Source organism: Rhinolophus sinicus, chromosome 16, assembly GCF_057876585.1.
Source record: "Rhinolophus sinicus isolate RSI-liver-muscle chromosome 16, RSI-T2T, whole genome shotgun sequence".
Classification (NCBI taxonomy): Eukaryota; Metazoa; Chordata; class Mammalia; order Chiroptera; family Rhinolophidae; genus Rhinolophus; species Rhinolophus sinicus.
The window spans coordinates 17836482-17863433 of NC_142516.1; the positions used below are offsets into that span (position 1 = coordinate 17836482).

The 26952-nt window shown below is 50.4% G+C and overlaps 4 protein-coding genes across 4 annotated transcripts; all 4 read right to left on the minus strand.

Moving 5' to 3' along the window:
• Positions 1–1494: 1494 nt before the first annotated feature.
• On the minus strand, positions 1495–4935 carry LOC109439944 (alpha-1-acid glycoprotein-like). The gene is made up of 6 exons (XM_088793372.1): positions 4776–4935; positions 4239–4381; positions 3939–4009; positions 3028–3135; positions 2775–2878; positions 1495–1698 (listed from the first exon to the last, which is right to left on the minus strand). The coding sequence occupies exons 1-6, from the start codon at positions 4884–4886 to the stop codon at positions 1615–1617; spliced, it is 621 nt and encodes a 206-aa protein (XP_088649498.1). The 5' UTR covers positions 4887–4935; the 3' UTR covers positions 1495–1614.
• A 4394-nt stretch (positions 4936–9329) lies between these two features.
• On the minus strand, positions 9330–12774 carry LOC148754966 (alpha-1-acid glycoprotein-like). The gene is made up of 6 exons (XM_088793047.1): positions 12617–12774; positions 12074–12216; positions 11774–11844; positions 10865–10972; positions 10611–10714; positions 9330–9533 (listed from the first exon to the last, which is right to left on the minus strand). The coding sequence occupies exons 1-6, from the start codon at positions 12725–12727 to the stop codon at positions 9450–9452; spliced, it is 621 nt and encodes a 206-aa protein (XP_088649173.1). The 5' UTR covers positions 12728–12774; the 3' UTR covers positions 9330–9449.
• A 2294-nt stretch (positions 12775–15068) lies between these two features.
• Positions 15069–18514, minus strand: LOC141571176 (alpha-1-acid glycoprotein 1-like). The gene is made up of 6 exons (XM_088792911.1): positions 18353–18514; positions 17811–17953; positions 17511–17581; positions 16601–16708; positions 16348–16451; positions 15069–15272 (listed from the first exon to the last, which is right to left on the minus strand). The coding sequence occupies exons 1-6, from the start codon at positions 18461–18463 to the stop codon at positions 15189–15191; spliced, it is 621 nt and encodes a 206-aa protein (XP_088649037.1). The 5' UTR covers positions 18464–18514; the 3' UTR covers positions 15069–15188.
• Positions 18515–22904: 4390 nt separating this feature from the next.
• Positions 22905–26357, minus strand: LOC141571177 (alpha-1-acid glycoprotein-like). Its single transcript, XM_074330899.2, has 6 exons — positions 26194–26357; positions 25652–25794; positions 25352–25422; positions 24441–24548; positions 24187–24290; positions 22905–23108 (listed from the first exon to the last, which is right to left on the minus strand). The coding sequence occupies exons 1-6, from the start codon at positions 26302–26304 to the stop codon at positions 23025–23027; spliced, it is 621 nt and encodes a 206-aa protein (XP_074187000.1). The 5' UTR covers positions 26305–26357; the 3' UTR covers positions 22905–23024.
• Positions 26358–26952: the final 595 nt, after the last annotated feature.

Consider the following 26952-nt stretch of genomic DNA (forward strand, 5'->3'; position numbering starts at 1 on the left):
TTTTATTTTTTGACATTCAATATAATTTTATATTAGTTTCAGGTGTACCAGCCCTCCTGGTTCCCACTGTGTCCCCATTGCATTGCTGAGGAGCCTGAGGTTTCGGCCCAAATTCACTATGGTCTGATTCCAAAGTCCATACTCTGTTACTGATTTTCTCTACCTAAATTTCCATGATTCCCCCACCTCACCCCTGACTCCTGCTTGTTCCTGTGGCTTTTTCGTCCATCTTCCCCACCTCTCATCTCACTTGCTTCTCCCTGCTCACCAGGGAGAAAAATGGCATTTTAATTTCCATTTCATTTTCCAGCTGATCCTTCTCAGTAGAGAAAATGGCATCTTGCTGAAAGCAACACTAAGATGGGTAGATGGCTCTAAGTGCTAAGCCTCCGGGACTATACCCTTCTGGGTGCCAAGAGGCTGTGCCATAGACATCAAGATGGAAAGAGAGGAGTCCAAGGTGGGGACCAGGACAGTGTCCCCAGCCTCAGTGCCCTGGGCTCAGCTGTGGCTCCAGTTTTGAGCAAAGGACGCGGAGTCTTGGGTCCTGGAGCCTGACTCTGGAGGGCGTCAGCATGTGAGCCTTGGGCCTGGGCACCCGGAGCTGTGGTTATGGTCCTGTCTCCTGTCGTGCGAGGTGGCTTAGGCCACTCCCACAGGGAATTTTTCAAACAATTCAGTCCCAACTTTTCTGCCACCTCACATGGCCTGCTTCCCTCACGTGACCGTCAATCATGAAGCCCTCGGGTCTGGAAGGAGGCCGGCCTTCTTGCTGGACTCCTGGCTTCAGGAGCTCAGTTCTCTCTATTCCACTACGTGGGCCTGCCTCAGATACAGCCGCGTCTTGAGGGCTCCAGACACATTCGCAAGATTGCTGGTTTCTAGCGGCCAAGCTCGCCCCTAGGTGTCTTAAGCTCCTTTTGGTGTTGGACGGGCACCCTGAGGGCACTGCATGGAGACACACAGGCCCAGTTCCCCACCTCTTGCCAGGATGCTCACAGCAGCCTCTGCACCAGTCTTCCTGCCCACGGTCGGGCCCCTCCCAATCTCCCCCTCAGATGGCTCTGGTAATGCCTGCACTAAGGTCCTTTATGCCTGGCACCACACACCTGAGTCCTCACTGCCCCTTATCCACCTGAACTCCTACTTAGGGTTCCTCTGCCTCGATGTTTCTCAAACAGGTCTTCTCAGATCCTTCGTTTGCAGCGGGAACAGCAGGTGCTATCAAGCTCCTAATCTTTCTAGACTGGTTGAGATGCCCCTTCCAGGAAGCCTTCCCAGACTTCCCCCTGCTAAGGAACCTTCCTCATATGCTGGGCTCAAACACACCTCAATGCATACCATCGTCCATCCTAGCATGTGTGCTGGGTATTACAGCAGAGGCTCTTCCAACCAGGGGCAGGGGCTCATCCAGTGGTTAGCCAGGGCTCAACTCAGCAGGCTTTAATGTGAATGAATAAATGAGTGTCAAGGGAAAGAGCAAATGATAACCTGCCTGTTCCAAATGAGTAAGCTTTATTGATGCAACTGAGGTACAAAGGTTGGGAGGGGGCTGAGGATAGGTCGCAAAAGTTCCCGAGCTCCTAACCCAATGCTATGTCCTCTGAGGACCCCTCATTTTCCTCCTTCCTTTGGACCTTTGGCATCTTTTTCCTTCTTCCTCTCCTCATGTTCTTTATGCAGCGGCCCACACTGATCCTAGAAGACAATGGGAGAAGGAAGCACAACGATGGGATAAGGGTACGATGAGTTCTGGACTGTGACCCTGGCCCAACCATGGCTCCAACCCAAGCTCTGCCATTTCTGAGCTGGGTGTCCTTGGGCAAGTCATTTCCCTCTCTGAGCATCAGCTTACTCAATTCTAAGGGCTCAACCCTTAAGAACAAGGGGAATTTACTGGGCACGTATGACCTGCCAAGCCCCTATGTTGCTCTGGATTTCTCACCACTATATTCAGATGATGCACCTAAGGCTCAGAGTGGCCATGGGTCCTGTCCAAGGTCCCCCAGCCAGCAGTTGGAGGTGGCAGGCAGCAGCGGACTGACTCCAGTGCCTGTACGTATATTCATAAGCCCTTTCCCGGGGTTCCTGGGAGCCCCAGGGGGGTGGACGATCTGTGCCACTGGTGATCACAGGAGATGATCTCAGGGGCAGACACAGGGACACATGTTTATCTTAATAATCATGAAAGTATATCATGCATATCCTCAAAGGGGTAACCAGCTCTCAGCTCTGTGATTTCAGATATGGTTGCATCGGACAAGACCAAGTAAAGCATTCCACTTAACACAGGCAAAGAAAAGTATTGAGATCAACAGGTAATTCTCAGTTACAGCAAAAACCGGCATGGCAGTCCTGGACTTGCTGCAGATTGAGTGACACTGGAAACCACAATTCCAGCTCCCTGTCACACGGTGTGAGAGGCCTGGGTGTGACAGGCCGTTGTGACTGATAATTCACCATGTGTGTGTCTTCCCCACGTCCCTACCAGCACACCGTGGCTATACTGTTCCCCTCCTGTTGGCTTTCCCAATCCTCCCCACATACTCCATACGTCCTCCCTGATTTCCCAATGGTGTCCCCCCGGGCTCTCGTTCACTCCCTCTGCACCTCTGTGAAGCTCAGCTGTCCCTGCACTGAGGCGGGCACGTAAAAGCAGCATCTCCTGCCTCACTGTGCAGCCCTGGCTAGCAGCTTTCCCTCTCTGGGCCTCTGGGGCTGCCCAAGGGGAGAGCACCCTCAGGTGGGCACTGCCCACTTCTCCTCACACTCACCTGTTTCTCATCCACATACACGATTTCCGACTTTTCCATGCCCATGCATATGACTTGTTCATGGAACTGTCTCATTTGCTCCGGAGTCACCTTGGGCTCATCAGCTGCAAGAAGGAGGAAGCAGGCTGGTGAGGATGCCAGCAGGTCCCGATGGGAGGCCAGGGAAGGCTGAGGGACTGAGGGCCCAGCCCAAGGAGAGGGTGGTCTGGGGGTAGGCCTGGGTAGGGTGGGAGTTTGGGAGTGGGCTGCCTACCGTAGAAGGTGAGGCCCATGTTCTGCTTGTCTTCTGGGGAAAAAGCAAGCATGAAGATGCCGGGGTCCTTGGTTAATATCAGGTAGGCAAAATTTTCTCTGCCCAAATCTGGAAGAGAAAGCATCTGGGTGAGACCATGGGGACGACCAGTGGTTCCCTCCTCACGGGTGAGAAAACTGGGAGTGCCCAGGGCCATACACCAATAAGTCAAGGTCTGGGTTCATCTGGGTCACGTGTCCCTAGTTCTTACTGTGCGCTGGTCCATGCGCTGAGCACTTATGTTAGTGGACTCAGAGAAACCTCATGAACTGTGGCTGTCAGGGCCTTTCTGCCCATTTTACAGATGAGAAAAATGGGATCTAGAGAGGAGCCTCAGGGCTCCTAGGTAGTGTCAGTTCAATCATGTTGGTATTTGTGTGTTCCTACTATGTACCCTCTCTGGTGATGGTGGGGACATGGGGGAAGTCACTGCCGGTCCAAGAAACAGTCTGCCACCCTTAGCTCCCAGAAGATAAAGAGTGGTTGAGAGAGAGAAACAGGACTGGGGCCAACATTGAATCCTAGATCTAATTGCAAGCTGTGTGACCTCAGGGGAACCATGTGACTCTCTGTTTCCTCATTTCCTCATCTCAAGACTGTAATGTCCTCCTAGGTTGTTTGTAGATATTAAGAGGGTGAATTTATGTAAAGCACTTCAAACAGCGCCTGGCACACAGTAAGAACACAAAAATGTTGGCAGTTATTGATTACTTCAGTGTGCAGGTACTGGGCCCTCAGAGATATAAGAAATGGGCCTGTCCCATGTTCTCTGTGCCCAAAGCCCTCAAGGCCTTAGCCCCAGGTCCCCTCCTTTAGGTGGACCACCCACCATTTCACCATTCCACACAGCAACCCTCCCCCTGAGAGCTTACAGTATCTGGACAGGGTCCCATTTTCCCTCTGGATGTTCAGGTGGGAAGAGTTATAGACGCACTGGTGATTACTAAAGCCAGACAGAAGAGGGGAGAAAAACAGTAAGAAGGTCAAGGAGAAGTGGACAATCACAGTCATGGTGGGGTAAGAGTCAGGTGGCAACTTGAATCAGCCCCTCCCCATTCCGTGGTTCACAAAGTGAAGCCAGGAAGATGGAGGGGCTTGCTCCAGGCCTCTGGCAGCTGGGAGTAGAAGCCAGAAGCACTGGCTAGGGGAGAACTGGTGTGTCCGGATCTTACATTGTCGAGTACTCTCTGATCAGTACTGTGTCCTCCGTGTAGTTGGAGTCAAGGTAAAAGAAGGCCGACTGGTACGTGCTAGCTGACTGCTTATACTCGGGGTTGTTGTAAGCCCAGGCGACAAAAAACCACTTGCCCGAGATCTGGGGAGAAGCAGGAGTTGGTCACGGAAGCTGGGCTGAATCCTTGAGAGTAGCTTAGTGGACCGTGAGGCAGATCTCAACCACCATCTGCGAATCAGAAGACTGAGCCCTCCATTGAGGAGTGGGCATGCGGGAGCTCACGCTCAGGCATCACCCCCATGTCCCGGCCACCCCCTCTTGCCCAGTACAACACTGCATCTGATGAGGAGCTTCGCAATGGGGCTTCCGAGATTGGAGGCAGAAGAATGCCTCTGGAGGTTGGACAGAACTTGACCCCAGGACCCAAGAGAAAAGAGCAGAGTCAGGTGAGGACGTTGTGCATAAGCCAGCAGGGCGAAGCGAAGCCCAGAGAGAGAAACACCTGCCCACAGTGCTCTGGGGCCCAAGCACCCACCTGGTCCAGGGAGGCATTGGTGATAGGCACCGTGAAATTGACACACGACGAGCTCTGGGCATTCAGTAGAGGAAGGAGGCTCAGGACTGCCAAGGCCCAGGACAGCGCCATGCCAAGACTAGGAGGTACCCAGGCCCAGGTGGCACTGGTAGCTGGTGGGTACAGTGACTTTTATAATGAGGTGTGGGTGGGCCCTGGAGACCGGCTCTGACACAATCCAGTAAACGCTTGGGAAATGTCATGCACAAAACGTTCCCTCCTTTCCTCGAAGCCAGCTGTCGGTAAAGCCTCCAAGCCCAGGCCTAGCTTGAGTCCCTGACCTTGATACAAGGGTCAGAAATTCTGGCTGTCAAAGCCAAGCTAGCTAAGGGCTGCAGTGATATTAGTTAATGCTGGTAGATTTCAATTGTGGACTTTCTAAGCAAGCGCTCTGTTTTCATCCAAGTGCTGTCCCACTGAGCACCAAGACTTGACAGGGACCCAGCCATAAATCAAATGCTGAAGGCAACTTAGACAGTTCCCATCTAACGTGAGGTATAGGGGGCGATGGGGTTGGGAAGGGATGTACGGGTGGGGGTCAGGGCAAACATGGAATCAGTTCCAATTGAGTGTGGTAACAACTGAGAAAGAGCAAAAGTCCAGAATGTCTCCAGCCCATTCCTGGAGGCAGGGACGTTTCCAAAGAAGGGGCCATTAAATCGACTGTCTATTTCCAGCAAATGTATTACTTGAACCATCTCCCCACATCTAAAACAGGAAATTATCTCTGTGTTGTCTTCACTGCTTGCTATTTGAGCAGGGAACATACCTCTCTTTTCACCAGTGTATCCCCAATCCTGGAACAGTGCACAGCACATAGTAAGCACTGAGGAAATACTGTGGAATGAATAATTCCACTGTCCACTTGCATTTCTACATTTCTAAAAATCTTTTTTTTCCATTATTTTGGTTTTTGATATTCAATATAATTTTATATTAGTTTCAGGTGTACATCATAGCGTTAGAAATGTATATAATTTCTACGAAGTGATCCCCCTGAGTATGACCCACCTGGCATATACATAGTTTTTACCATATTGTTAATTATGTTCCCTATGACTTACTGTACATCTCCAGGACAATTTTATAAATACCAATTTGTATTTCTTAATCCCTTCACCTTTTTCACCCTGCCCCCAACCGCCCTCCTATCTATCACCCCATAGATCTAGTACCCATCTGACACCATATATAGTTATTAAAATATCACTGACTATATTCCTTATGCTATACCCTACATTCCCATGACTTCTGCGTAACAGTCAATTTGTTCTTTTTAATCCCTTCCCCTTTTCACCCACCCCAACCCACCTTCCATCTGGCAACCATCAAAATGTTCTCTGTATCTATGAGTTTGTTTCTGTTTCACTTTTTGTTTAGATTGTTCTTTAGAGTACACTTATAAGTGAAATCATCTGACATTTGTCTTTTGCTGTCTAACTTACTCCACTCAGCACAATACCCTCTAGGTCCATCCACGTTGTCACAGATGGCAAGATTTCATTCTTTTTTACAGCTGAGTAATATTCCACTAAGTACCACCTCTTCTTTATCCATTCACCCACTCAGGGACACCCATGTTGCGTGCATATCTTGGCTATTGTAAATAATGCTGCAATGAACATATGATAGCACACCCCCTCAAAGTAGCATTTTGAGTTTCTTCAGATAAAACCCACAAATTGGATTACTAAGTCCTTCTACGCCTCTTATTATAGTCTTTGTTTTAAAGTCCATTTTGTCTGGCATTAGTATTTTTGCCCCGGCATTTTTTGTTTGTTCGTTTGTTTGTTTCCATTTTCATGAAATATCTTTTTCCATCCTTTTACTCTGTATGTCTGTTGATCTGAAGTGAGTCTCTTGTAGGCAGCATATGTACAGGTCTTGTTTTCTTATCCACTCAGCCCTCCTACATCTTTTGAGTGGAACATTTAATCAATTTACATTGAAATTAATTGTTTTGCTATGTAGTTAGTGCTGTTTTACTATTCATATTTTTTACTTGCTTTTGTTTTTGTTTTCGTTTTGTCTTAGAGAGGTCCCTCTAAGATTCCTTGCAATACTGGTTTGGTGGTGATGAACTCTTTTAGCTTTTTCATGTCTGGGAACTTCTTTATCTGTCTTTTGATTCTAAACGAGAGCTTTGCTGTGTAGAGTAATCTTTGTTGTAGGTCCTTGCTTTTCATCACTTTGAATATTTCCTGCCAATGCCTTCTGGCCTGCACAGTTTCTGTTGAGAAATCAGTCGAAGTCCTGTAGCAGCTCCCTTGCAGGTAAGTAACTGCTTTTCTCTTGCAGCTTTTAAGATTCTCTTTGTCTTTAACCTTTGGCATTTAATTATGATGTATCTTGGTGTGGCCCCTTTGGTTCATCTTGTTTGGGACTCTCTGCACTTCCTGGGCCTGTATATCGATTTCCTTCACCAAGTCAGGGAAGTTTTCTGTCATTATTTCTGATAGGCTTTCAATTCCTTGCTCTCTCTCTTCTCTTTCTGCTACCCCTATGATGTGTATGTGGTATGCTTAGTGTTGTCCCAGAGGCCCCTTAAACTCTCCTCATTTTTTTAGATACTATTTTTGGATACTTTTTTTTTTTTTTTAGATTTTATTGGGGAATGGGAACAGGACTTTATTGGGGAACATAACTTTTTTCCAAGACAAGTTGTTGTCCTTTCAATCTTAATTGTGAAGGGCGCAGCTCAGCTCCAGGTCCAGTTGCTGTTGCTAGTTGCAGGGGGCGCAACCCTCCATCCCTTGTGGGAGTCATACTGGCAACCTTATGGTTGAGAGCCCACTGGCCCAAGTGGGAATCCAACTGGCAGCCTTCGGAGTTAGGAGCACGGAGCTCCTACCACCTGAGCCACCAGGATGGCCCCTTGATACTTTTGTTGGGTACTGTTCTGTATGGCCAGCACGCTGTCTGGCCAAGCCCATTTTATGGAGGCCAAAGGTGTTTCGAGACATACAGCAAACGGGTGTCTGCAAAAGCAGGAGCCTGCATTCCTTCCTTTTAGGTGCAAATAACAACAACGGCTGCCATGTATTGCCGCCTCAACACCATGCACTCACCGGCCCTCCAGGTTCCCACTGTGTCCCCACTTCATTGCTGAGGAGCCTGAGGTTTCGGCCCAAATTCACTATGGTCTGATTCCAAAGTCCATACTCTGTTACTGATTTTCTCTACCTAAATATCCATGATTCCCCCACCTCACCCCTGACTCCTGCTTGTTCCTGTGGCTTTTTCGTCCATCTTCCCCACCTCTCATCTCACTTGCTTCTCCCTGCTCACCAGAGAGAAAAATGGCATTTTAATTTCCATTTCATTTTCCAGCTGATCCTTCTCAGTAGAGAAAATGGCATCTTGCTGAAAGCAACACTAAGATGGGTAGATGGCTCTAAGTGCTAAGCCTCCGGGACTATACCCTTCTGGGTGCCAAGAGGCTGTGCCATAGACATCAAGATGGAAAGAGAGGAGTCCAAGGTGGGGACCAGGACAGTGTCCCCAGCCTCCGTACCCTGGGCTCAGCTGTGGCTCCAGTTTTGAGCAAAGGACACGGAGTTTTGAGTCCCTGGAGCCTGACTCTGGAGGGCGTCAGCATGTGAGCCTTGGGCCTGGGCACCCGGAGCTGTGGTTATGGTCCTGTCTCCTGTCGTGCGAGGTGGCTTAGGCCACTCCCACAGGGAATTTTTCAAACAATTCAGTCCCAACTTTTCTGTCACCTCACGTGGCCTGCTTCCTTCACGTGACAGTCAATCATGAAGCCCTCGGATCTGGAAGGAGGCCGGCCTTCTTGCTGAACTCCTGGCTTCAGGAGCTCAGTTCTCTCTATTCCACTACGTGGGCCTGCCTCAGATACAGCCGCGTCTTGAGGGCTCCAGACACATTCACAAGATTGCTGGTTTCTAGCGGCCAAGCTTGCCCCTAGGTGTCTTAAGCTCCTTTTGGTGTTGGACGGGCACCCTGAGGGCACTGCATGGAGACACACAGGCCCAGTTCCCCACCTCTTGCCAGGATGCTCACAGCAGCCTCTGCATCAGTCTTCCTGCCCACGGTCGGGCCCCTCCCAATCTCCCCCTCCGATGGCTCTGGTAATGCCTGCACTAAGGTCCTTTATGCCTGGCACCACACACCTGAGTCCTCACTGCCCCTTATCCACCTGAACTCCTACTTAGGGTTCCTCTGCCTCGATGTTTCTCAAACAGGTCTTCTCAGATCCTTCGTTTGCAGCGGGAACAGCAGGTGCTATCAAGCTCCTAATCTTTCTAGACTGGTTCAGATGCCCCTTCCAGGAAGCCTTCCCATACTTCCCCCTGCTAAGGAACCTTCCTCATATGCTGGGCTCAAACACACCTCAGTGCATACCATCATCCATCCTAGCATGTGTGCTGGGTATTACAGCAGAGGCTCTTCCAACCAGGGGCAGGGGCTCATCCAGTGGTTAGCCAGCGCTCAACTCAGCAGGCTTTAATGTGAATGAATAAATGAGTGTCAAGGTAATGAGCAAATGATAACCTGCCTGTTCCAAATGAAGAAGCTTTATTGATGCAACTGAGGTACAAAGGTTGGGAGGGGGCTGAGGATAGGTCGCAAAAGTTCCCGAGCTCCTAACCCAATGCTATGTCCTCTGAGGACCCCTCATTTTCCTCCTTCCTTTGGACCTTTGGCATCTTTTTCCTTCTTCCTCTCCTCATGTTCTTTATGCAGCGGCCCACACTGATCCTAGAAGACAATGGGAGAAGGAAGCACAACGATGGGATAAGGGTACGATGAGTTCTGGACTGTGACCCTGGCCCAACCATGGCTCCAACCCAAGCTCTGCCATTTCTGAGCTGGGTGTCCTTGGGCAAGTCATTTCCCTCTCTGAGCATCAGCTTACTCAACTCTAAGGGCTCAAACCCTTAAGAACAAAGGGAATTTACTGGGCACGTATGACCTGCCAAGCCCCTATGTTGCTCTGGATTTCTCACCACTATATTCAGATGATGCACCTAAGGCTCAGAGTGGCCATGGGTCCTGTCCAAGGTCCCCCAGCCAGTAGTTGGAGGTGGCAGGCAGCAGCGGACTGACTCCAGTGCCTGTACGTATATTCATAAGCCCTTTCCCAGGGTTCCTGGGAGCCCCAGGGGGGTGGACAATCTGTGCCACTGGTGATCACAGGAGACGATCTCAGGGGCAGACACAGGGCGACATTTTTACTTAATAATCATGAAAGTATATCATGCATATCCTCAAAGGGGTAACCAGCTCTCAGCTCTGTCAATTCAGATATGGTTGCATCGGACAAGACCAAGTAAAGCATTCCACTTAACACAGGTAAAGAAAAGTAATGAGATCAACAGGTAATTCTCAGTTACACTAAAACCCGGCATGGCAGTCCTGGACTTGCTGCAGATTGAGTGACACTGGAAACCACAATACCAGCTCCTCGTCACACGGTGTGAGAGGCCTGGGTGTGGCAGGCCATTGTGACTGATAATTCCCCATGTGTGTGTCTTCCCCACGTCCCTACCAGCACACCGTGGCTATACTGTTCCCCTCCTGTTGGCTTTCCCAATCCTCCCCACCTACTCCATACGTCCTCCCTGATTTCCCAATGGTGTCCCCACGGGGCTCTCGTTCACTCCCTCTGCACCTCTGTGAAGCTCAGCTGTCCCTGCACTGAGGCGGGCACGTAAAAGCAGCATCTCCTGCCTCACTGTGCAGCCCTGGCTAGCAGCTTTCCCTCTCTGGGCCTCTGGGGCTGCCCAAGGGGAGAGCACCCTCAGGTGGGCACTGCCCACTCCTCCTCACACTCACCTGTTTCTCATCCATGTACACGATTTCGGACTTTTCCATGCCCATGCATATGACTTGTTCATGGAACTGTCTCATTTGCTCCGGAGTCACCTTGGGCTTATCAGCTGCAAGAAGGAGGAAGCAGGCTGGTGAGGATGCCAGCAGGTCCCGATGGGAGGCCAGGGAAGGCTGAGGGACTGAGGGCCTGGACCGAGGAGCGAGTGGTCTGGGGAGGAGGCCTGGGTAGGGTGGGAGTTTGGGCGTGGGCAACCTACCGAATAAGGAGAAGCCCATGTTCTGCTTGTCTTCTGGGGAAAAAGCAAGCATGAAGATGCCGGGGTCCTTGGTTGTTATCAGGTAGGCAAAAAGTTCTGTGCCCATAACTGGAAGAGAAACCTTCTGGGTGAGACCATGGGGACGACCAATGGTTCTCCCCCTCAGCGGTGAGAAAACCTGGAGTGCCCAGGGCCATATACCAATAAGTTCAGGTCAGGGTTCACCTGGGCCACGTGTCCCTAGGTCTTCCTGTGCACTAGGCCATGCACTGAGCACTTATGTTAGTGGACTCAGAGGAACCTCATGAATTGTGGCTGTCAGGGCCTTTCTTCCCATTTTACAGATGAGAAAAATGAGATCTGAGAGGAGCCTCAGGGCTCCTAGGTAGTGTCAGTTCAATCATGTTGGCATTTGTGTGTTCCTAGTATGTACCCTCTCTGGTGATGGTGGGGACATGGGGGAAGTCACTGTCGGTCCAAGAAACAGTCTGCCACCCTTAGCTCCCAGAAGATAAAGAGTGGTTGAGAGAGAGAAACAGGACTGGAGCCAACATTGAATCCTATATCTAATTGCAAGCTGTGTGACCTCAGGGAACCATGTGACTCTCTGTTTCCTCATTTCCTCATCTCATGACTGTAATGTCCTCCTAGGTTGTTTGTAGATATTAAGTGGGTGAATTTATGTAAAGCACTTCAAACAGCGCCTGGCACACAGTAAGAACACAAAAATGTTGGCAGTTATTGATTACTTCAGTGTGCAGGTACTGGGCCCTCAGAGATATAAGAAATGGGCCTGTCCCATGTTCTCTGTGCCCAAAGCCCTCAAGGCCTTAGCCCAGGTCCCCTCCTTTAGGTGGCCCACCCACCATCTCACCATTCCACACAGCAGCCCTCCCCCTGAGAGCTTACAGTATCTGGACAGGGTCCCATTTTCCTTCTGGATGTTCAGGTGGGAAGAGATATAGATGCACTGGTGATTACTAAAGCCAGACAGAAGAGGGGAGAAAAACAGTAAGAAGGTCAAGGAGAAGTGGACAATCACAGTCATGGTGGGGTAAGAGTCAGGTGGCAACTTGAATCAGCCCCTCCCCATTCCGTGGTTGACAAAGTGAAGCCAGGAAGATGGAGGGGCTTGCTCCAGGCCTCTGGCAGCTGGGAGTAGAAGCCAGAAGCACTGGCTAGGGGAGAACTGGTGTGTCCGGATCTTACATTGTCGAGTACTGTCTGATCAGTGCAGTGTCATCCGTGTGGTTGAAGTCAAGGTAAAAGAAGGCCGATTGGGTAAGGCTAGTCAACAGCTTATACAAGGGGTTGCGGTAAGCCCAGGCGACAAAATACCCCTTGCCAGAGATCTGGAGAGAAACAGGAGTTGGTGACGGAGGCGGGGCTGAATCCTTGAGAGTAGCTTGGAGGACCGTGGGGCAGATCTCAACAACCATTTGCGAATCAGGAGACCTACCCCCACACTGACGAGTGGGCATGCGGGAGCTCACGCTGAGGGTCAGGCATCACCCCCATGCCCCGGCCACCCCTTCTTGCCCAGTACAACACTGCCTCTGATGAGAAGCCTCGCAATGGGGCTTCCGAGATTGGAGGCAGAAGAATGCCTCTGGAGGTTGGACAGAACTTGACCCCAGGACCCAAGAGAAAAGAGCAGAGTCAGGTGAGGACGTTGTGCATAAACCAGCAGGGCGAAGGGAAGCCCAGAGAGAGAAACACCTGCCCACAGCGCTCCGGGGCCCAAGCACCCACCTGGTCCAGGGAGGCATTGGTGATAGGCACCGTGAAATTGACACACGACGAGCTCTGGGCATTCAGTAGAGGAAGGAGGCTCAGGACTGCCAAGGCCCAGGGCAGCGCCATGCCAAGACTAGGAGGTACCCAGACCCAGGTGGCACTGGTAGATGGTGGGTACAGTGACTTTTATAATGAGGTGTGGGTGGGGCCCTGGAGACCGGCTCTGACACAAGCCAGTAAACGCTTGACAAACGTCATGCACAAAACGTTCCCTCCTTTCCCCAAAGCCAGCTGTCGGTAAAGCCTCCAAGCCCAGGCCTAAATTGGGACCAGACCTTGATACAAGGGTCAGACGTACTGGCTATTCCAAGCTATGCTGGATAAGGGCTGGAGTGATATTAGTTAATGCTGGTAGATTTCAATAGTGGGGTTTCTAAGCAAGCGCTCAGGTTTTCTTCCAACTGCTGCCCACTGAGCACCAAGACTTGACAGGGACCCAGTCATAGATCAAATGCTGAAGGCAACTTAGACAGTTCCCATCTAACGTGAGGTATAGGGGGCGATGGGGTTGGGAAGGGATGTACGGGTGGGGGTCAGGGCAAACATGGAATCAGTTCCAGTTGAGTGTGGTAACAACTGAGAAAGAGCAAAAGTCCAGAATGTCTCCAGCCCATTCCTGGAGGCAGGGACGTTTCCAAAGAAGGGGCCATTAAATCGACTGTCTATTTCCAGCAAATGTATTACTTGAACCATCTCCCCACATCTAAAACAGGAAATTATCTCTGTGTTGTCTTCACTGCTTGCTATTTGAGCAGGGAACATACCTCTCTTTTCACCAGTGTATCCCCAATCCTGGAACAGTGCACAGCACATAGTAAGCACTGAGGAAATACTGTGGAATGAATAATTCCACTGTCCACTTGCATTTCTACATTTCTAAAAATCTTTTTTTTCCATTTTATTTTATTTTTTGACATTCAATATAATTGTATATTAGTTTCAGGTGTACCAGCCCTCCTGGTTCCCACTGTGTCCCCATTTCATTGCTGAGGAGCCTGAGGTTTCGGCCCAAATTCACTATGGTCTGACTCCAAAGTCCATACTCTGTTACTGATTTTCTCTACCTAAATTTCCATGACTCCCCCACCTCACCCCTGACTCCTGCTTGTTCCTGTGGCTTTTTCGTCCATCTTCCCCACCTCTCATCTCACTTGCTTCTCCCTGCTCACCAGGGAGAAAAATGGCATTTTAATTTCCATTTCATTTTCCAGCTCATCCTTCTCAGTAGAGTCTCAGTAGAGAAAATGGCATCTTGCTGAAAGCAACACTAAGATGGGTAGATGGCTCTAAGTGCTAAGCCTCCGGGACTATACCCTTCTGGGTGCCAAGAGGCTGTGCCATAGACATCAAGATGGAAAGAGAGGAGTCCAAGGTGGGGACCAGGACAGTGTCCCCAGCCTCAGTGCCCTGGGCTCAGCTGTGGCTCCACTTTTGAGCAAAGGACGCGGAGTCGGGTCCCTGGAGCCTGACTCTGGAGGGCGTCAGCATGTGAGCCTTGGGCCTGGGCACCCGGAGCTGTGGTTATGGTCCTGTCTCCTGTCGTGCGAGGTGGCTTAGGCCACTCCCACGGGGAATTTTTCAAACAATTCAGTCCCAACTTTTCTGTCACCTCACGTGGCCTGCTTCCTTCACGTGACAGTCAATCATGAAGCCCTCGGGTCTGGAAGGAGGCCGGCCTTGCTTCCTGGACTCCTGGCTTCAGGAGCTCAGTTCTCTCTATTCCACTACGTGGGCCTGCCTCAGATACAGCCGCGTCTTGAGGGCTCCACACACATTCGCAAGATTGCTGGTTTCTAGCGGCCAAGCTCGCCCCTAGGTGTCTTAAGCTCCTTTTGGTGTTGGACGGGCACCCTGAGGGCACTGCATGGAGACACACAGGCCCAGTTCCCCACCTCTTGCCAGGATGCTCACAGCAGCCTCTGCACCAGTCTTCCTGCCCACGGTCGGGCCCCTCCCAATCTCCCCCTCCGATGGCTCTGGTAATGCCTGCACTAAGGTCCTTTATGCCTGGCACCACACACCTGAGTCCTCACTGCCCCTTATCCACCTGAACTCCTACTTAGGGTTCCTCTGCTTCGATGTTTCTCAAACAGGTCTTCTCAGATCCTTCGTTTGCAGCGGGAACAGCAGGTGCTCTCAAGCTCCTAATCTTTCTAGACTGGTTCAGATGCCCCTTCCAGGAAGCCTTCCCAGACTTCCCCCCTGTTAAGGAAACTTCCTCATATGCTGGGCTCAAACACACCTCAGTGCATACCATTGTCCATCCTAGCATGTGTGCTGGGTATTACAGCAGAGGCTCTTCCAACCAGGGGCAGGGGCTCATCCAGTGGTTAGCCAGCGCTCAACTCAGCAGGCTTTAATGTGAATGAATAAATGAGTGTCAAGGTAATGAGCAAATGATAACCTGCCTGTTCCAAATGAGTAAGCTTTATTGATGCAACTGAGGTACAAATGTTGGGAGGGGGCTGAGGATAGGTCGCAAAAGTTCCCGAGCTCCTAACCCAATGCTATGTCCTCTGAGGACCCCTCATTTTCCTTCTTCCTTTGGACCTTTGGCATCTTTTTCCTTCTTCCTCTCCTCATGTTCTTTATGCAGCGGCCCACACTGATCCTAGAAGACAATGGGAGAAGGAAGCACAACGATGGGATAAGGGTACGATGAGTTCTGGACTGTGACCCTGGCCCAACCATGGCTCCAACCCAAGCTCTGCCATTTCTGAGCTGGGTGTCCTTGGGCAAGTCATTTCCCTCTCTGAGCATCAGCTTACTCACCTCTAAGGGCTCAACCCTTAAGAACAAGGGGAATTTACTGGGCACGTATGACCTGCCAAGCCCCTATGTTGCTCTGGATTTCTCACCACTATATTCAGATGATGCACCTAAGGCTCAGAGTGGCCATGGGTCCTGTCCAAGGTCCCCCAGCCAGTAGTTGGAGGTGGCAGGCAGCAGCGGACTGACTCCAGTGCCTGTACGTATATTCATAAGCCCTTTCCCGGGGTTCCTGGGAGCCCCAGAGGGTGGACGATCTGTGCCACTGGTGATCACAGGAGATGATCTCAGGGGCAGACACAGGGACACATGTTTATCTTAATAATCATGAAAGTATATCATGCATATCCTCAAAGGGGTAACCAGCTCTCAGCTCTGTGATTTCAGATATGGTTGCATTGGACAAGACCAAGTAAAGCATTCCACTTAACACAGGTAAAGAAAAGTATTGAGATCAACAGGTAATTCTCAGTTACAGCAAAAACCGTCATGGCAGTCCTGGACTTGCTGCAGATTGAGTGACACTGGAAACCACAATTCCAGCTCCCCGTCACACGGTGTGAGAGGCCTGGGTGTGGCAGGCCGTTGTGACTGATAATTCCCCATGTGCGTGTCTTCCCCACGTCCCTACCAGCACACCGTGGCTATACTGTTCCCCTCCTGTTGGCTTTCCCAATCCTCCCCACCTACTCCATACGTCCTCCCTGATTTCCCAATGGTGTCCCCCCGGGCTCTCGTTCACTCCCTCTGCACCTCTGTGAAGCTCAGCTGTCCCTGCACTGAGGCGGGCGTGTAAAAGCAGGATCTCCTGCCTCACTGTGCAGCCCTGGCTAGCAGCTTTCCCTCTCTGGGCCTCTGGGGCTGCCCAAGGGGAGAGCACCCTCAGGTGGGCACTGCCCACTTCTCCTTACACTCACCTGTTTCTCATCCATGTACACGATTTCTGACTTTTCCATGCCCATGTGTATGAGGTGTTCATGGAACTGTCTCATTTGCTCCGGAGTCACCTTGGGCTTATCAGCTGCAAGAAGGAGGAAGCAGGCTGGTGAGGATGCCAGCAGGTCCCGATGGGAGGCCAGGGAAGGCTGAGGGACTGAGGGCCCGGCCCAAGGAGAGGGTGGTCTGGGGTTAGGCCTGGGTAGGGTGGGAGTTTGGGGGTGGGCTGCCTACCGTAGAAGGTGAGGCCCATGTTCTGCTTGTCTTCTGGGGAAAAAGCAAGCATGAAGATGCTGGGGTCCTTGGTTAATATCAGGTAGGCAAAATTTTCTCTGCCCATATCTGGAAGAGAAAGCATCTGGGTGAGACCATGGGGACGACCAGTGGTTCCCTCCTCACGGGTGAGAAAACCTGGAGTGCCCAGGGCCATACACCAATAAGTCAAGGTCTGGGTTCATCTGGGTCACGTGTCCCTAGTTCTTACTGTGCGCTGGTCCATGTGCTGAGCACTTATGTTAGTGGACTCAGAGGAACCTCATGAACTGTGGCTGTCAGGGCCTTTCTGCCCATTGTACAGATGAGAAAAATGGGATCTGGAGAGGAGCCTCAGGGCTCCTAGGTGGTGTCAGTTCAATCATGTTGGCATTTGTGTGTTCCTACTATGTACCCTCTCTGGTGATGGTGGGGACATGGGGAAAGTCACTGCCGGTCCAAGAAACAGTCTGCCACCCTTAGCTCCCAGAGGATAAAGAGTGGTTGAGAGAGAGAAACAGGACTGGAGCCAACATTGAATCCTAGATCTAATTGCAAGCTGTGTGACCTCAGGGGAACCATGTGACTCTCTTTCCTCATTTCCTCATCTCATGACTGTAATGTCCTCCTAGGTTGTTTGTAGATATTAAGTGGGTGAATTTATGTAAAGCACTTCAAACAGCGCCTGGCACACAGTAAGAACACAAAAATGTTGGCAGTTATTGATTACTTCAGTGTGCAGGTACTGGGCCCTCAGAGATAATAAGAAATGGGCCTGTCCCATGTTCTCTGTGCCCAAAGCCCTCAAGGCCTTAGCCCCAGGTCCCCTCCTTTAGGTGGACCACCCACCATTTCACCATTCCACACAGCAACCCTCCCCCTGAGAGCTTACAGTATCTGGACAGGGTCCCATTTTCCCTCTGGATGTTCAGGTGGGAAGAGTTATAGACGCACTGGTGATTACTAAAGCCAGACAGAAGAAGGGAGAAAAACAGTAAGAAGGTCAAGGAGAAGTGAACAATCACAGTCATCGTGGGGTAAGAGTCAGGTGGCAACTTGAATCAGCCCCTCCCCATTCCGTGGTTGACAAAGTGAAGCCAGGAAGATGGAGGGGCTTGCTCCAGGCCTCTGGCAGCTGGGAGTAGAAGCCAGAAGCACTGGCTAGGGGAGAACTGGTGTGTCCGGATCTTACATTGTCGAGTACTGTCTGATCAGTACTGTGTCCTCCGTGTAGTTGGAGTCAAGGTAAAAGAAGGCCGACTGGTACGCGCTAGCTGACTGCTTATACTCGGGGTTGTTGTAAGCCCAGGCGACAAAAAACCACTTGCCCGAGATCTGGGGAGAAGCAGGAGTTGGTCACGGAGGCTGGGCTGAATCCTTGAGAGTAGCTTGGAGGACGTGGGGCAGATCTCAACCACCATTTGCGAATCAGAAGACTGAGCCCTCCATTGAGGAGTGGGCATGCGGGAGCTCACGCTGAGGGTCAGGCATCACCCCCATGCCCTGGCCACCCCTTCTTGCCCAGTACAACACTGCCTCTGATGAGGAGCCTCGCAATGGGGCTTCCGAGATTGGAGGCAGAAGAATGCCTCTGGAGGCTGGACAGAACTTGACCCCAGGACCCAAGAGAAAAGAGCAGAGTCAGGTGAGGACGTTGTGCATAAGCCAGCAGGGCGAAGCGAAGCCCAGAGAGAGAAACACCTGCCCACAGCGCTCCGGGGCCCAAGCACCCACCTGGTCCAGGGAGGCATTGGTGATAGGCACCGTGAAATTGACACACGACGAGCTCTGGGCATTCAGTAGAGGAAGGAGGCTCAGGACTGCCAAGGCCCAGGACAGCGCCATGCCAAGACTAGGAGGTACCCAGACCCAGGTGGCACTGGTAGCTGGTGGGTACAGTGACTTTTATAATGAGGTGTGGGTGGGGCCCTGGAGACCGGCTCTGACACAAGCCAGTAAACGCTTGGGAAATGTCATGCACAAAACGTTCCCTCCTTTCCCCAAAGCCAGCTGTCGGTAAAGCCTCCAAGCCCAGGCCTAACTTGAGTCCCTGACCTTGATACAAGGGTCAGAAATTCTGGCTGTCAAAGCCAAGCTAGATAAGGGCTGCAGTGATATTAGTTAATGCTGGTAGATTTCAATAGTGGACTTTCTAAGCAAGCGCTCTGTTTTCATCCAAGTGCTGTCCCACTGAGCACCAAGACTTGACAGGGACCCAGTCATAAAGCAAATGCTGAAGGCAACTTAGACAGTTCCCATCTAACGTGAGGTATAGGGGGCGATGGGGTTGGGATGGGATGTACGGGTGGGGGTCAGGGCAAACATGGAATCAGTTCCAATTGAGTGTGGTAACAACTGAGAAAGAGCAAAAGTCCAGAATGTCTCCAGCCCATTCCTGGAGGCAGGGACGTTTCCAAAGAAGGGGCCATTAAATCGACTGTCTATTTCCAGCAAATGTATTACTTGAACCATCTCCCCACATCTAAAACAGGAAATTATCTCTGTGTTGTCTTCACTGCTTGCTATTTGAGCAGGGAACATACCTCTCTTTTCACCAGTGTATCCCCAATCCTGGAACAGTGCACAGCACATAGTAAGCACTGAGGAAATACTGTGGAATGAATAATTCCACTGTCCACTTGCATTTCTACATTTCTAAAAATCTTTTTTTCCCATTATTTTGGTTTTTGATATTCAATATAATTTTATATTAGTTTCAGGTGTACATCATAGCGTTAGAAATGTATATAATTTCTACGAAGAGATCCCCCTGAGTACGACCCACCTGGCATATACATAGTTTTTACCATATTGTTAATTATATTCCCTATGACTTACTGTACATCTCCAGGACAATTTTATAAATACCAATTTGTATTTCTTAATCCCTTCACCTTTTTCACCCTGCCCCCAACCGCCACCCTATCTATCACCCCATAGATCTAGTACCCATCTGACACCATGTATAGTTATTAAAATATCACTGACTATATTCCTTATGCTATACCCTACATTCCCATGACTTCTGCGTAACAGTCAATTTGTTCTTTTTAATCCCTTCCCCTTTTCACCCACCCCAACCCGCCTTCCATCTGGCAACCATCAAAATGTTCTCTGTATCTATGAGTTTGTTTCTGTTTCACTTTTTGTTTAGATTGTTCTTTAGAGTACACTTATAAGTGAAATCATCTGACATTTGTCTTTTGCTGTCTAACTTACTCCACTCAGCACAATACCCTCTAGGTCCATCCACGTTGTCACAGATGGCAAGATTTCATTCTTTTTTACAGCTGAGTAATATTCCACTAAGTACCACCTCTTCTTTATCCATTCACCCACTCAGGGACACCCATGTTGCGTGCATATCTTGGCTATTGTAAATAATGCTGCAATGAACATATGATAGCACACCCCCTCAAAGTAGCATTTTGAGTTTCTTCAGATAAAACCCACAAATTGGATTACTAAGTCCTTCTACGCCTCTTATTATAGTCTTTGTTTTAAAGTCCATTTTGTCTGGCATTAGTATTTTTGCCCCGGCATTTTTTGTTTGTTCGTTTGTTTGTTTCCATTTTCATGAAATATCTTTTTCCATCCTTTTACTCTGTATGTCTGTTGATCTGAAGTGAGTCTCTTGTAGGCAGCATATGTACAGGTCTTGTTTTCTTATCCACTCAGCCCTCCTACATCTTTTGAGTGGAACATTTAATCAATTTACATTGAAATTAATTGTTTTGCTATGTAGTTAGTGCTGTTTTACTATTCATATTTTTTACTTGCTTTTGTTTTTGTTTTCGTTTTGTCTTAGAGAGGTCCCTCTAAGATTCCTTGCAATACTGGTTTGGTGGTGATGAACTCTTTTAGCTTTTTCATGTCTGGGAACTTCTTTATCTGTCTTTTGATTCTAAACGAGAGCTTTGCTGTGTAGAGTAATCTTTGTTGTAGGTCCTTGCTTTTCATCACTTTGAATATTTCCTGCCAATGCCTTCTGGCCTGCACAGTTTCTGTTGAGAAATCAGCTGACAGTCTTGTGGGCGCTCCCTTGCAGGTAAGTAACTGCTTTTCTCTTGCAGCTTTTAAGATTCTCTTTGTCTTTAACCTTTGGCATTTAATTATGATGTATCTTGGTGTGGCCCCTTTGGTTCATCTTGTTTGGGACTCTCTGCACTTCCTGGGCCTGTATATCGATTTCCTTCACCAAGTCAGGGAAGTTTTCTGTCATTATTTCTGATAGGCTTTCAATTCCTTGCTCTCTCTCTTCTCTTTCTGCTACCCCTATGATGTGTATGTGGTATGCTTAGTGTTGTCCCAGAGGCCCCTTAAACTCTCCTCATTTTTTTAGATACTATTTTTGGATACTTTTTTTTTTTTTTAGATTTTATTGGGGAATGGGAACAGGACTTTATTGGGGAACATAACTTTTTTCCAAGACAAGTTGTCCTTTCAATCTTAATTGTGAAGGGCGCAGCTCAGCTCCAGGTCCAGTTGCTGTTGCTAGTTGCAGGGGGCGCAACCCTCCATCCCTTGTGGGAGTCATACTGGCAACCTTATGGTTGAGAGCCCACTGGCCCAAGTGGGAATCCAACTGGCAGCCTTCGGAGTTAGGAGCACGGAGCTCCTACCACCTGAGCCACCAGGATGGCCCCTTGATACTTTTGTTGGGTACTGTTCTGTATGGCCAGCACGCTGTCTGGCCAAGCCCATTTTATGGAGGCCAAAGGTGTTTCGAGACATACAGCAAACGGGTGTCTGCAAAAGCAGGAGCCTGCATTCCTTCCTTTTAGGTGCAAATAACAACAACGGCTGCCATGTATTGCCGCCTCAACACCATGCACTCACCGGCCCTCCTGGTTCCCACTGTGTCCCCATTTCATTGCTGAGGAGCCTGAGGTTTCGGCCCAAATTCACTATGGTCTGACTCCAAAGTCCATACTCTGTTACTGATTTTCTCTACCTAAATATCCATGATTCCCCCACCTCACCCCTGACTCCTGCTTGTTCCTGTGGCTTTTTTGTCCATCCTCCCCACCTCTCATCTCACTTGCTTCTCCCTGCTCACCAGGGAGAAAAATGGCATTTTAATTTCCATTTCATTTTCCAGCTGATCCTTCTCAGTAGAGAAAATGGCATCTTGCTGAAAGCAACACTAAGATGGGTAGATGGCTCTAAGTGCTAAGCCTCCGGGACTATACCCTTCTGGGTGCCAAGAGGCTGTGCCATAGACATCAAGATGGAAAGAGAGGAGTCCAAGGTGGGGACCAGGACAGTGTCCCCAGCCTCAGTGCCCTGGGCTCAGCTGTGGCTCCACTTTTGAGCAAAGGACGCGGAGTCGGGTCCCTGGAGCCTGACTCTGGAGGGCGTCAGCATGTGAGCCTTGGGCCTGGGCACCCGGAGCTGTGGTTATGGTCCTGTCTCCTGTCGTGCGAGGTGGCTTAGGCCACTCCCACGGGGAATTTTTCAAACAATTCAGTCCCAACTTTTCTGTCACCTCACGTGGCCTGCTTCCTTCACGTGACAGTCAATCATGAAGCCCTCGGGTCTGGAAGGAGGCCGGCCTTGCTTCCTGGACTCCTGGCTTCAGGAGCTCAGTTCTCTCTATTCCACTACGTGGGCCTGCCTCAGATACAGCCGCGTCTTGAGGGCTCCACACACATTCGCAAGATTGCTGGTTTCTAGCGGCCAAGCTCGCCCCTAGGTGTCTTAAGCTCCTTTTGGTGTTGGACGGGCACCCTGAGGGCACTGCATGGAGACACACAGGCCCAGTTCCCCACCTCTTGCCAGGATGCTCACAGCAGCCTCTGCACCAGTCTTCCTGCCCACGGTCGGGCCCCTCCCAATCTCCCCCTCCGATGGCTCTGGTAATGCCTGCACTAAGGTCCTTTATGCCTGGCACCACACACCTGAGTCCTCACTGCCCCTTATCCACCTGAACTCCTACTTAGGGTTCCTCTGCTTCGATGTTTCTCAAACAGGTCTTCTCAGATCCTTTGCCTGCAGTGGGAACAGCGGGTGCCATCAAGCTCCTAATCTTTCTAGACTGGTTCAGATGCCCCTTCCAGGAAGCCTTCCCAGACTTCCCCCCTGTTAAGGAAACTTCCTCATATGCTGGGCTCAAACACACCTCAGTGCATACCATTGTCCATCCTAGCATGTGTGCTGGGTATTACAGCAGAGGCTCTTCCAACCAGGGGCAGGGGCTCATCCAGTGGTTAGCCAGCGCTCAACTCAGCAAGCTTTAATGTGAATGAATAAATGAGTGTCAAGGTAATGAGCAAATGATAACCTGCCTGTTCCAAATGAGTAAGCTTTATTGATGCAATTGAGGTACAAAAGGTGAGAGGGGGCTGAGGATAGGTCGCAAAAGTTCCCGAGATCCTAACCCAATGCTATGTCCTCTGAGGACCCCTCATTTTCCTCCTTCCTTTGGACTTTTGGCATCTTTTTCCTTCTTCCTCTCCTCATGTTCTTTATGCAGCGCCTCACACTGATCCTAGAAGACAATGGGAGAAGAAAGCACAATGATGGGATAAGGGTACGATGAGTTCTGGACTGTGACCCTGGCCCAACCATGGCTCCAACCCAAGCTCTGCCATTTCTGAGCTGGGTGTCCTTGGGCAAGTCATTTCCCTCTCTGAGCATCAGCTTACTCAACTCTAAGGGCTCAAACCCTTAAGAACAAAGGGAATTTACTGGGCACGTATGACCTGCCAAGCCCCTATGTTGCTCTGGATTTCTCACCACTATATTCAGATGATGCACCTAAGGCTCAGAGTGGCCATGGGTCCTGTCCAAGGTCCCCCAGCCAGTAGTTGGAGGTGGCAGGCAGCAGCGGACTGACTCCAGTGCCTGTACGTATATTCATAAGCCCTTTCCCAGGGTTCCTGGGAGCCCCAGGGGGGTGGACAATCTGTGCCACTGGTGATCACAGGAGACGATCTCAGGGGCAGACACAGGGAGACATGTTTATCTTAATAATCATGAAAGTATATCATGTATATCCCCAAAGGGGTAACCAGCTCTCAGCTTTGTCAATTCAGATATGGTTGCATCGGACAATACCAAGTAAAGCGTTCCACTTAACACAGGTAAAGAAAAGTATTGAGATCAACAGGTAATTCTCAGTTACAGCAAAAACGGGCATGGCAGTCCTGGACTTGCTGCAGATTGAGTGACACTGGAAACCACAATACCAGCTCCCTGTCACACGGTGTGAGAGGCCTGGGTGTGACAGGCCGTTGTGACTGATAATTCCCCATGTGCGTGTCTTCCCCACGTCCCTACCAGCACACCGTGGCTATACTGTTCCCCTCCTGTTGGCTTTCCCAATCCTCCCCACCTACTCCATACGTCCTCCCTGATTTCCCAATGGTGTCCCCCCGGGGCTCTCGTTCACTCCCTCTGCACCTCGGTGAAGCTCAGCTGTCCCTGCACTGATGCGGGCGCGTAAAAGCAGGATCTCCTGCCTCACTGTGCAGCCCTGGCTAGCAGCTTTCCCTCTCTGGGCCTCTGGGGCTGCCCAAGGGGAGAGCACCCTCAGGTGGGCACTGCCCACTCCTCCTTACACTCACCTGTTTCTCATCCACATACACGATTTCGGACTTTTCCATGCCCATGCATATGACTTGTTCATGGAACTGTCTCATTTGCTCCGGAGTCACCTTGGGCTCATCAGCTGCAAGAAGGAGGAAGCAGGCTGGTGAGGATGCCAGCAGGTCCTGATGGGTGGCCAGGGAAGGCTGAGGGTCTGAAGGCCTGGCCCGAGGAGCGAGTGGTCTGGGGAGGAGGCCTGGGTAGGGTGGGAGTTTGGGGGTGGGCTGCCTACCGTAGAAGGTGAGGCCCATGTTCTGCTTGTCTTCTGGGGAAAAAGCAAGCATGAAGATGCTGGGGTCCTTGGTTAATATCAGGATGCAAAGATGTTCTCTGCCGTTATCTGGAAGAGAAAGAATCTGGGTGAGACCATGGGGACGACCAATGGTTCCCTCCTCCAGGGGTGAGAAAACTGGGAGTGCCCAGGGCCATACACCAATAAGTTAAGGTCAGGGTTCACCTGGGCCAGGTGTCCCTAGGTCTTACTGTGCACTAGGTCATGCGCTGAGCACTTATGTGAGTGGTCTCAGAGGAACCTCATGAACTGTGGCTGTCAGGGCCTTTCTGCCCATTTTACAGATGAGAAAAATGGGATCTGGAGAGGAGCCTCAGGGCTCCTAGGTGGTGTCAGTTCAATCATGTTGGCATTTGTGTGTTCCTACTATGTACCCTCTCTGGTGATGGTGGGGACATGGGGAAGTCACTGCCGGTCCAAGAAACAGTCTGCCACCCTTAGCTCCCAGAGGATAAAGAGTGGTTGAGAGAGAGAAACAGGACTGGAGCCAACATTGAATCCTATATCTAATTGCAAGCTGTGTGACCTCAGGGGAACCATGTGACTCTCTGTTTCCTCATTTCCTCATCTCATGACTGTAATGTCCTCCTAGGTTGTCTGTAAATATTACGTGGGTGAATTTATGTAAAGCACTTCAAACAGCGCCTGGCACACAGTAAGAGCACAAAAATGTTGGCAGTTATTGATTACTTCAGTGTGCAGGTACTGGGCCCTCAGAGATATAAGAAATGGGCCTGTCCCATGTTCTCTGTGCCCAAAGCCCTCAAGGCCTTAGCCCCAGGTCCCCTCCTTTAGGTGGCCCACCCTCCATCTCACCATTCCACACAGCAGCCCTCCCCCTGAGAGCTCACCGTATCCGGACAGGGTCCCATTTTCCCTCTGGATTTTCAGGTGGGAAGAGTTATAGACGCACTGGTGATTACTAAAGCCAGACAGAAGAGGGGAGAAAAACAGTAAGAAGGTCAAGGAGAAGTGGACAATCACAGTCATGGAGGGGTAAGAGTCAGGTGGCAACTTGAATCAGCCCCTCCCCATTCCGTGGTTGACAAAGCGAAGCCAGGAAGATGGAGGGGCTTGCTCCAGGCCTCTGGCAGCTGGGAGTAGAAGCCAGAAGCACCGGCTAGGGGAGAGCTGGTGTGTCCGGATCTTACATTGTCGAGTACTGTCTCATAAGTATCTTGTCCTCTGTGTAGTTGGAGTCAAAGTAAAAGAAGGCCGACTGGTATGCGCTAACCCACTCCTTATACTCGGGGCTGCGGTAAGCCGAGGCGATATAAAACCACTTGCCAGAGATCTGGGGAGAAGCAGGAGTTGGTCACGGAGGCTGGGCTGAATCCTTGAGAGTAGCTTGGAGGACGTGGGGCAGATCTCAACCACCATTTGCGAATCAGAAGACTGAGCCCTCCATTGAGGAGTGGGCATGCGGGAGCTCACGCTGAGGGTCAGGCATCACCCCCATGCCCCGGCCACCCCTTCTTGCCCAGTACAACACTGCCTCTGATGAGGAGCCTCGCAATGGGGCTTCCGAGATTGGAGGCAGAAGAATGCCTCTGGAGGTTGGACAGAACTTGACCCCAGGACCCAAGAGAAAAGAGCAGAGTCAGGTGAGGACGTTGTGCATAAGCCAGCAGGGCGAAGCGAAGCCCAGAGAGAGAAACACCTGCCCACAGTGCTCTGGGGCCCAAGCACCCACCTGGTCCAGGGAGGCATTGGTGATAGGCACCGTGAAATTGACACACGATGAGCTCTGGGCATTCAGTAGAGGAAGGAGGCTCAGGACTGCCAAGGCCCAGGACAGCGCCATGCCAAGACTAGGAGGTACCCAGGCCCAGGTGGCACTGGTAGCTGGTGGGTACAGTGACTTTTATAATGAGGTGTGGGTGGGCCCTGGAGACCAGCTCTGACACAATCCAGTAAACGCTTGGGAAATGTCATGCACAAAACCTTCCCTCCTTTCCCTGAAGCCAACTGTCGGTAAAGCCTCCAAGCCCAGGCCTAACTTGAGTCCCTGACCTTGATACAAGGGTCAGAAATTCTGGCTGTTCAAAGCCAAGCTAGATAAGGGCTGCAGTGATATTAGTTAATGCTGGTAGATTTCAATAGTGGACTTTCTAAGCAAGCGCTCTGTTTTCATCCAAGTTCTGTCCCACTGAGCACCAAGACTTGACAGGGACCCAGTCATAAATCAAATGCTGAAGGCAACTTAGACAGTTCCCATCTAACGTGAGGTATAGGGGGCGATGGGGTTGGGAAGGGATGTACGGGTGGGGGTCAGGGCAAACATGGAATCAGTTCCAGTTGAGTGTGGTAACAACTGAGAAAGAGCAAAAGTCCAGAATGTCTCCAGCCCATTTCTGGAGGCAGGGACGTTTCCAAAGAAGGGGCCATTAAATCGACTGTCTATTTCCAGCAAATGTATTACTTGAAACATCTCCCCACATTAAAACAAGAA

Coding starts and splice junctions, on each gene's coding strand:
- LOC109439944 (XM_088793372.1), bottom strand. CDS start 4,886: ATGGCGCTGTCCTGGGCCTTGGCAGTCCTGAGCCTCCTTCCTCTACTG. Junction 3,136..3,938: donor TGGGACCCTGTCCAGATACT/GTAAGCTCTCAG, acceptor TTTCTCTTCCAG/ATTTGGGCAGAGAAAATTTT. Junction 2,879..3,027: donor CATGGGCCTCACCTTCTACG/GTAGGCAGCCCA, acceptor TCCTTCTTGCAG/CTGATGAGCCCAAGGTGACT.
- LOC148754966 (XM_088793047.1), bottom strand. CDS start 12,727: ATGGCGCTGCCCTGGGCCTTGGCAGTCCTGAGCCTCCTTCCTCTACTG. Junction 12,217..12,616: donor CCAATGCCTCCCTGGACCAG/GTGGGTGCTTGG, acceptor GTTTCTCTCCAG/ATCTCTGGCAAGGGGTATTT. Junction 9,534..10,610: donor TGTACATGGATGAGAAACAG/GTGAGTGTGAGG, acceptor ATTGTCTTCTAG/GATCAGTGTGGGCCGCTGCA.
- LOC141571176 (XM_088792911.1), bottom strand. CDS start 18,463: ATGGCGCTGTCCTGGGCCTTGGCAGTCCTGAGCCTCCTTCCTCTACTG. Junction 16,709..17,510: donor TGGGACCCTGTCCAGATACT/GTAAGCTCTCAG, acceptor TTTCTCTTCCAG/ATATGGGCAGAGAAAATTTT. Junction 16,452..16,600: donor CATGGGCCTCACCTTCTACG/GTAGGCAGCCCA, acceptor TCCTTCTTGCAG/CTGATAAGCCCAAGGTGACT.
- LOC141571177 (XM_074330899.2), bottom strand. CDS start 26,304: ATGGCGCTGTCCTGGGCCTTGGCAGTCCTGAGCCTCCTTCCTCTACTG. Junction 25,795..26,193: donor CCAATGCCTCCCTGGACCAG/GTGGGTGCTTGG, acceptor GCTTCTCCCCAG/ATCTCTGGCAAGTGGTTTTA. Junction 23,109..24,186: donor TGTATGTGGATGAGAAACAG/GTGAGTGTAAGG, acceptor ATTGTCTTCTAG/GATCAGTGTGAGGCGCTGCA.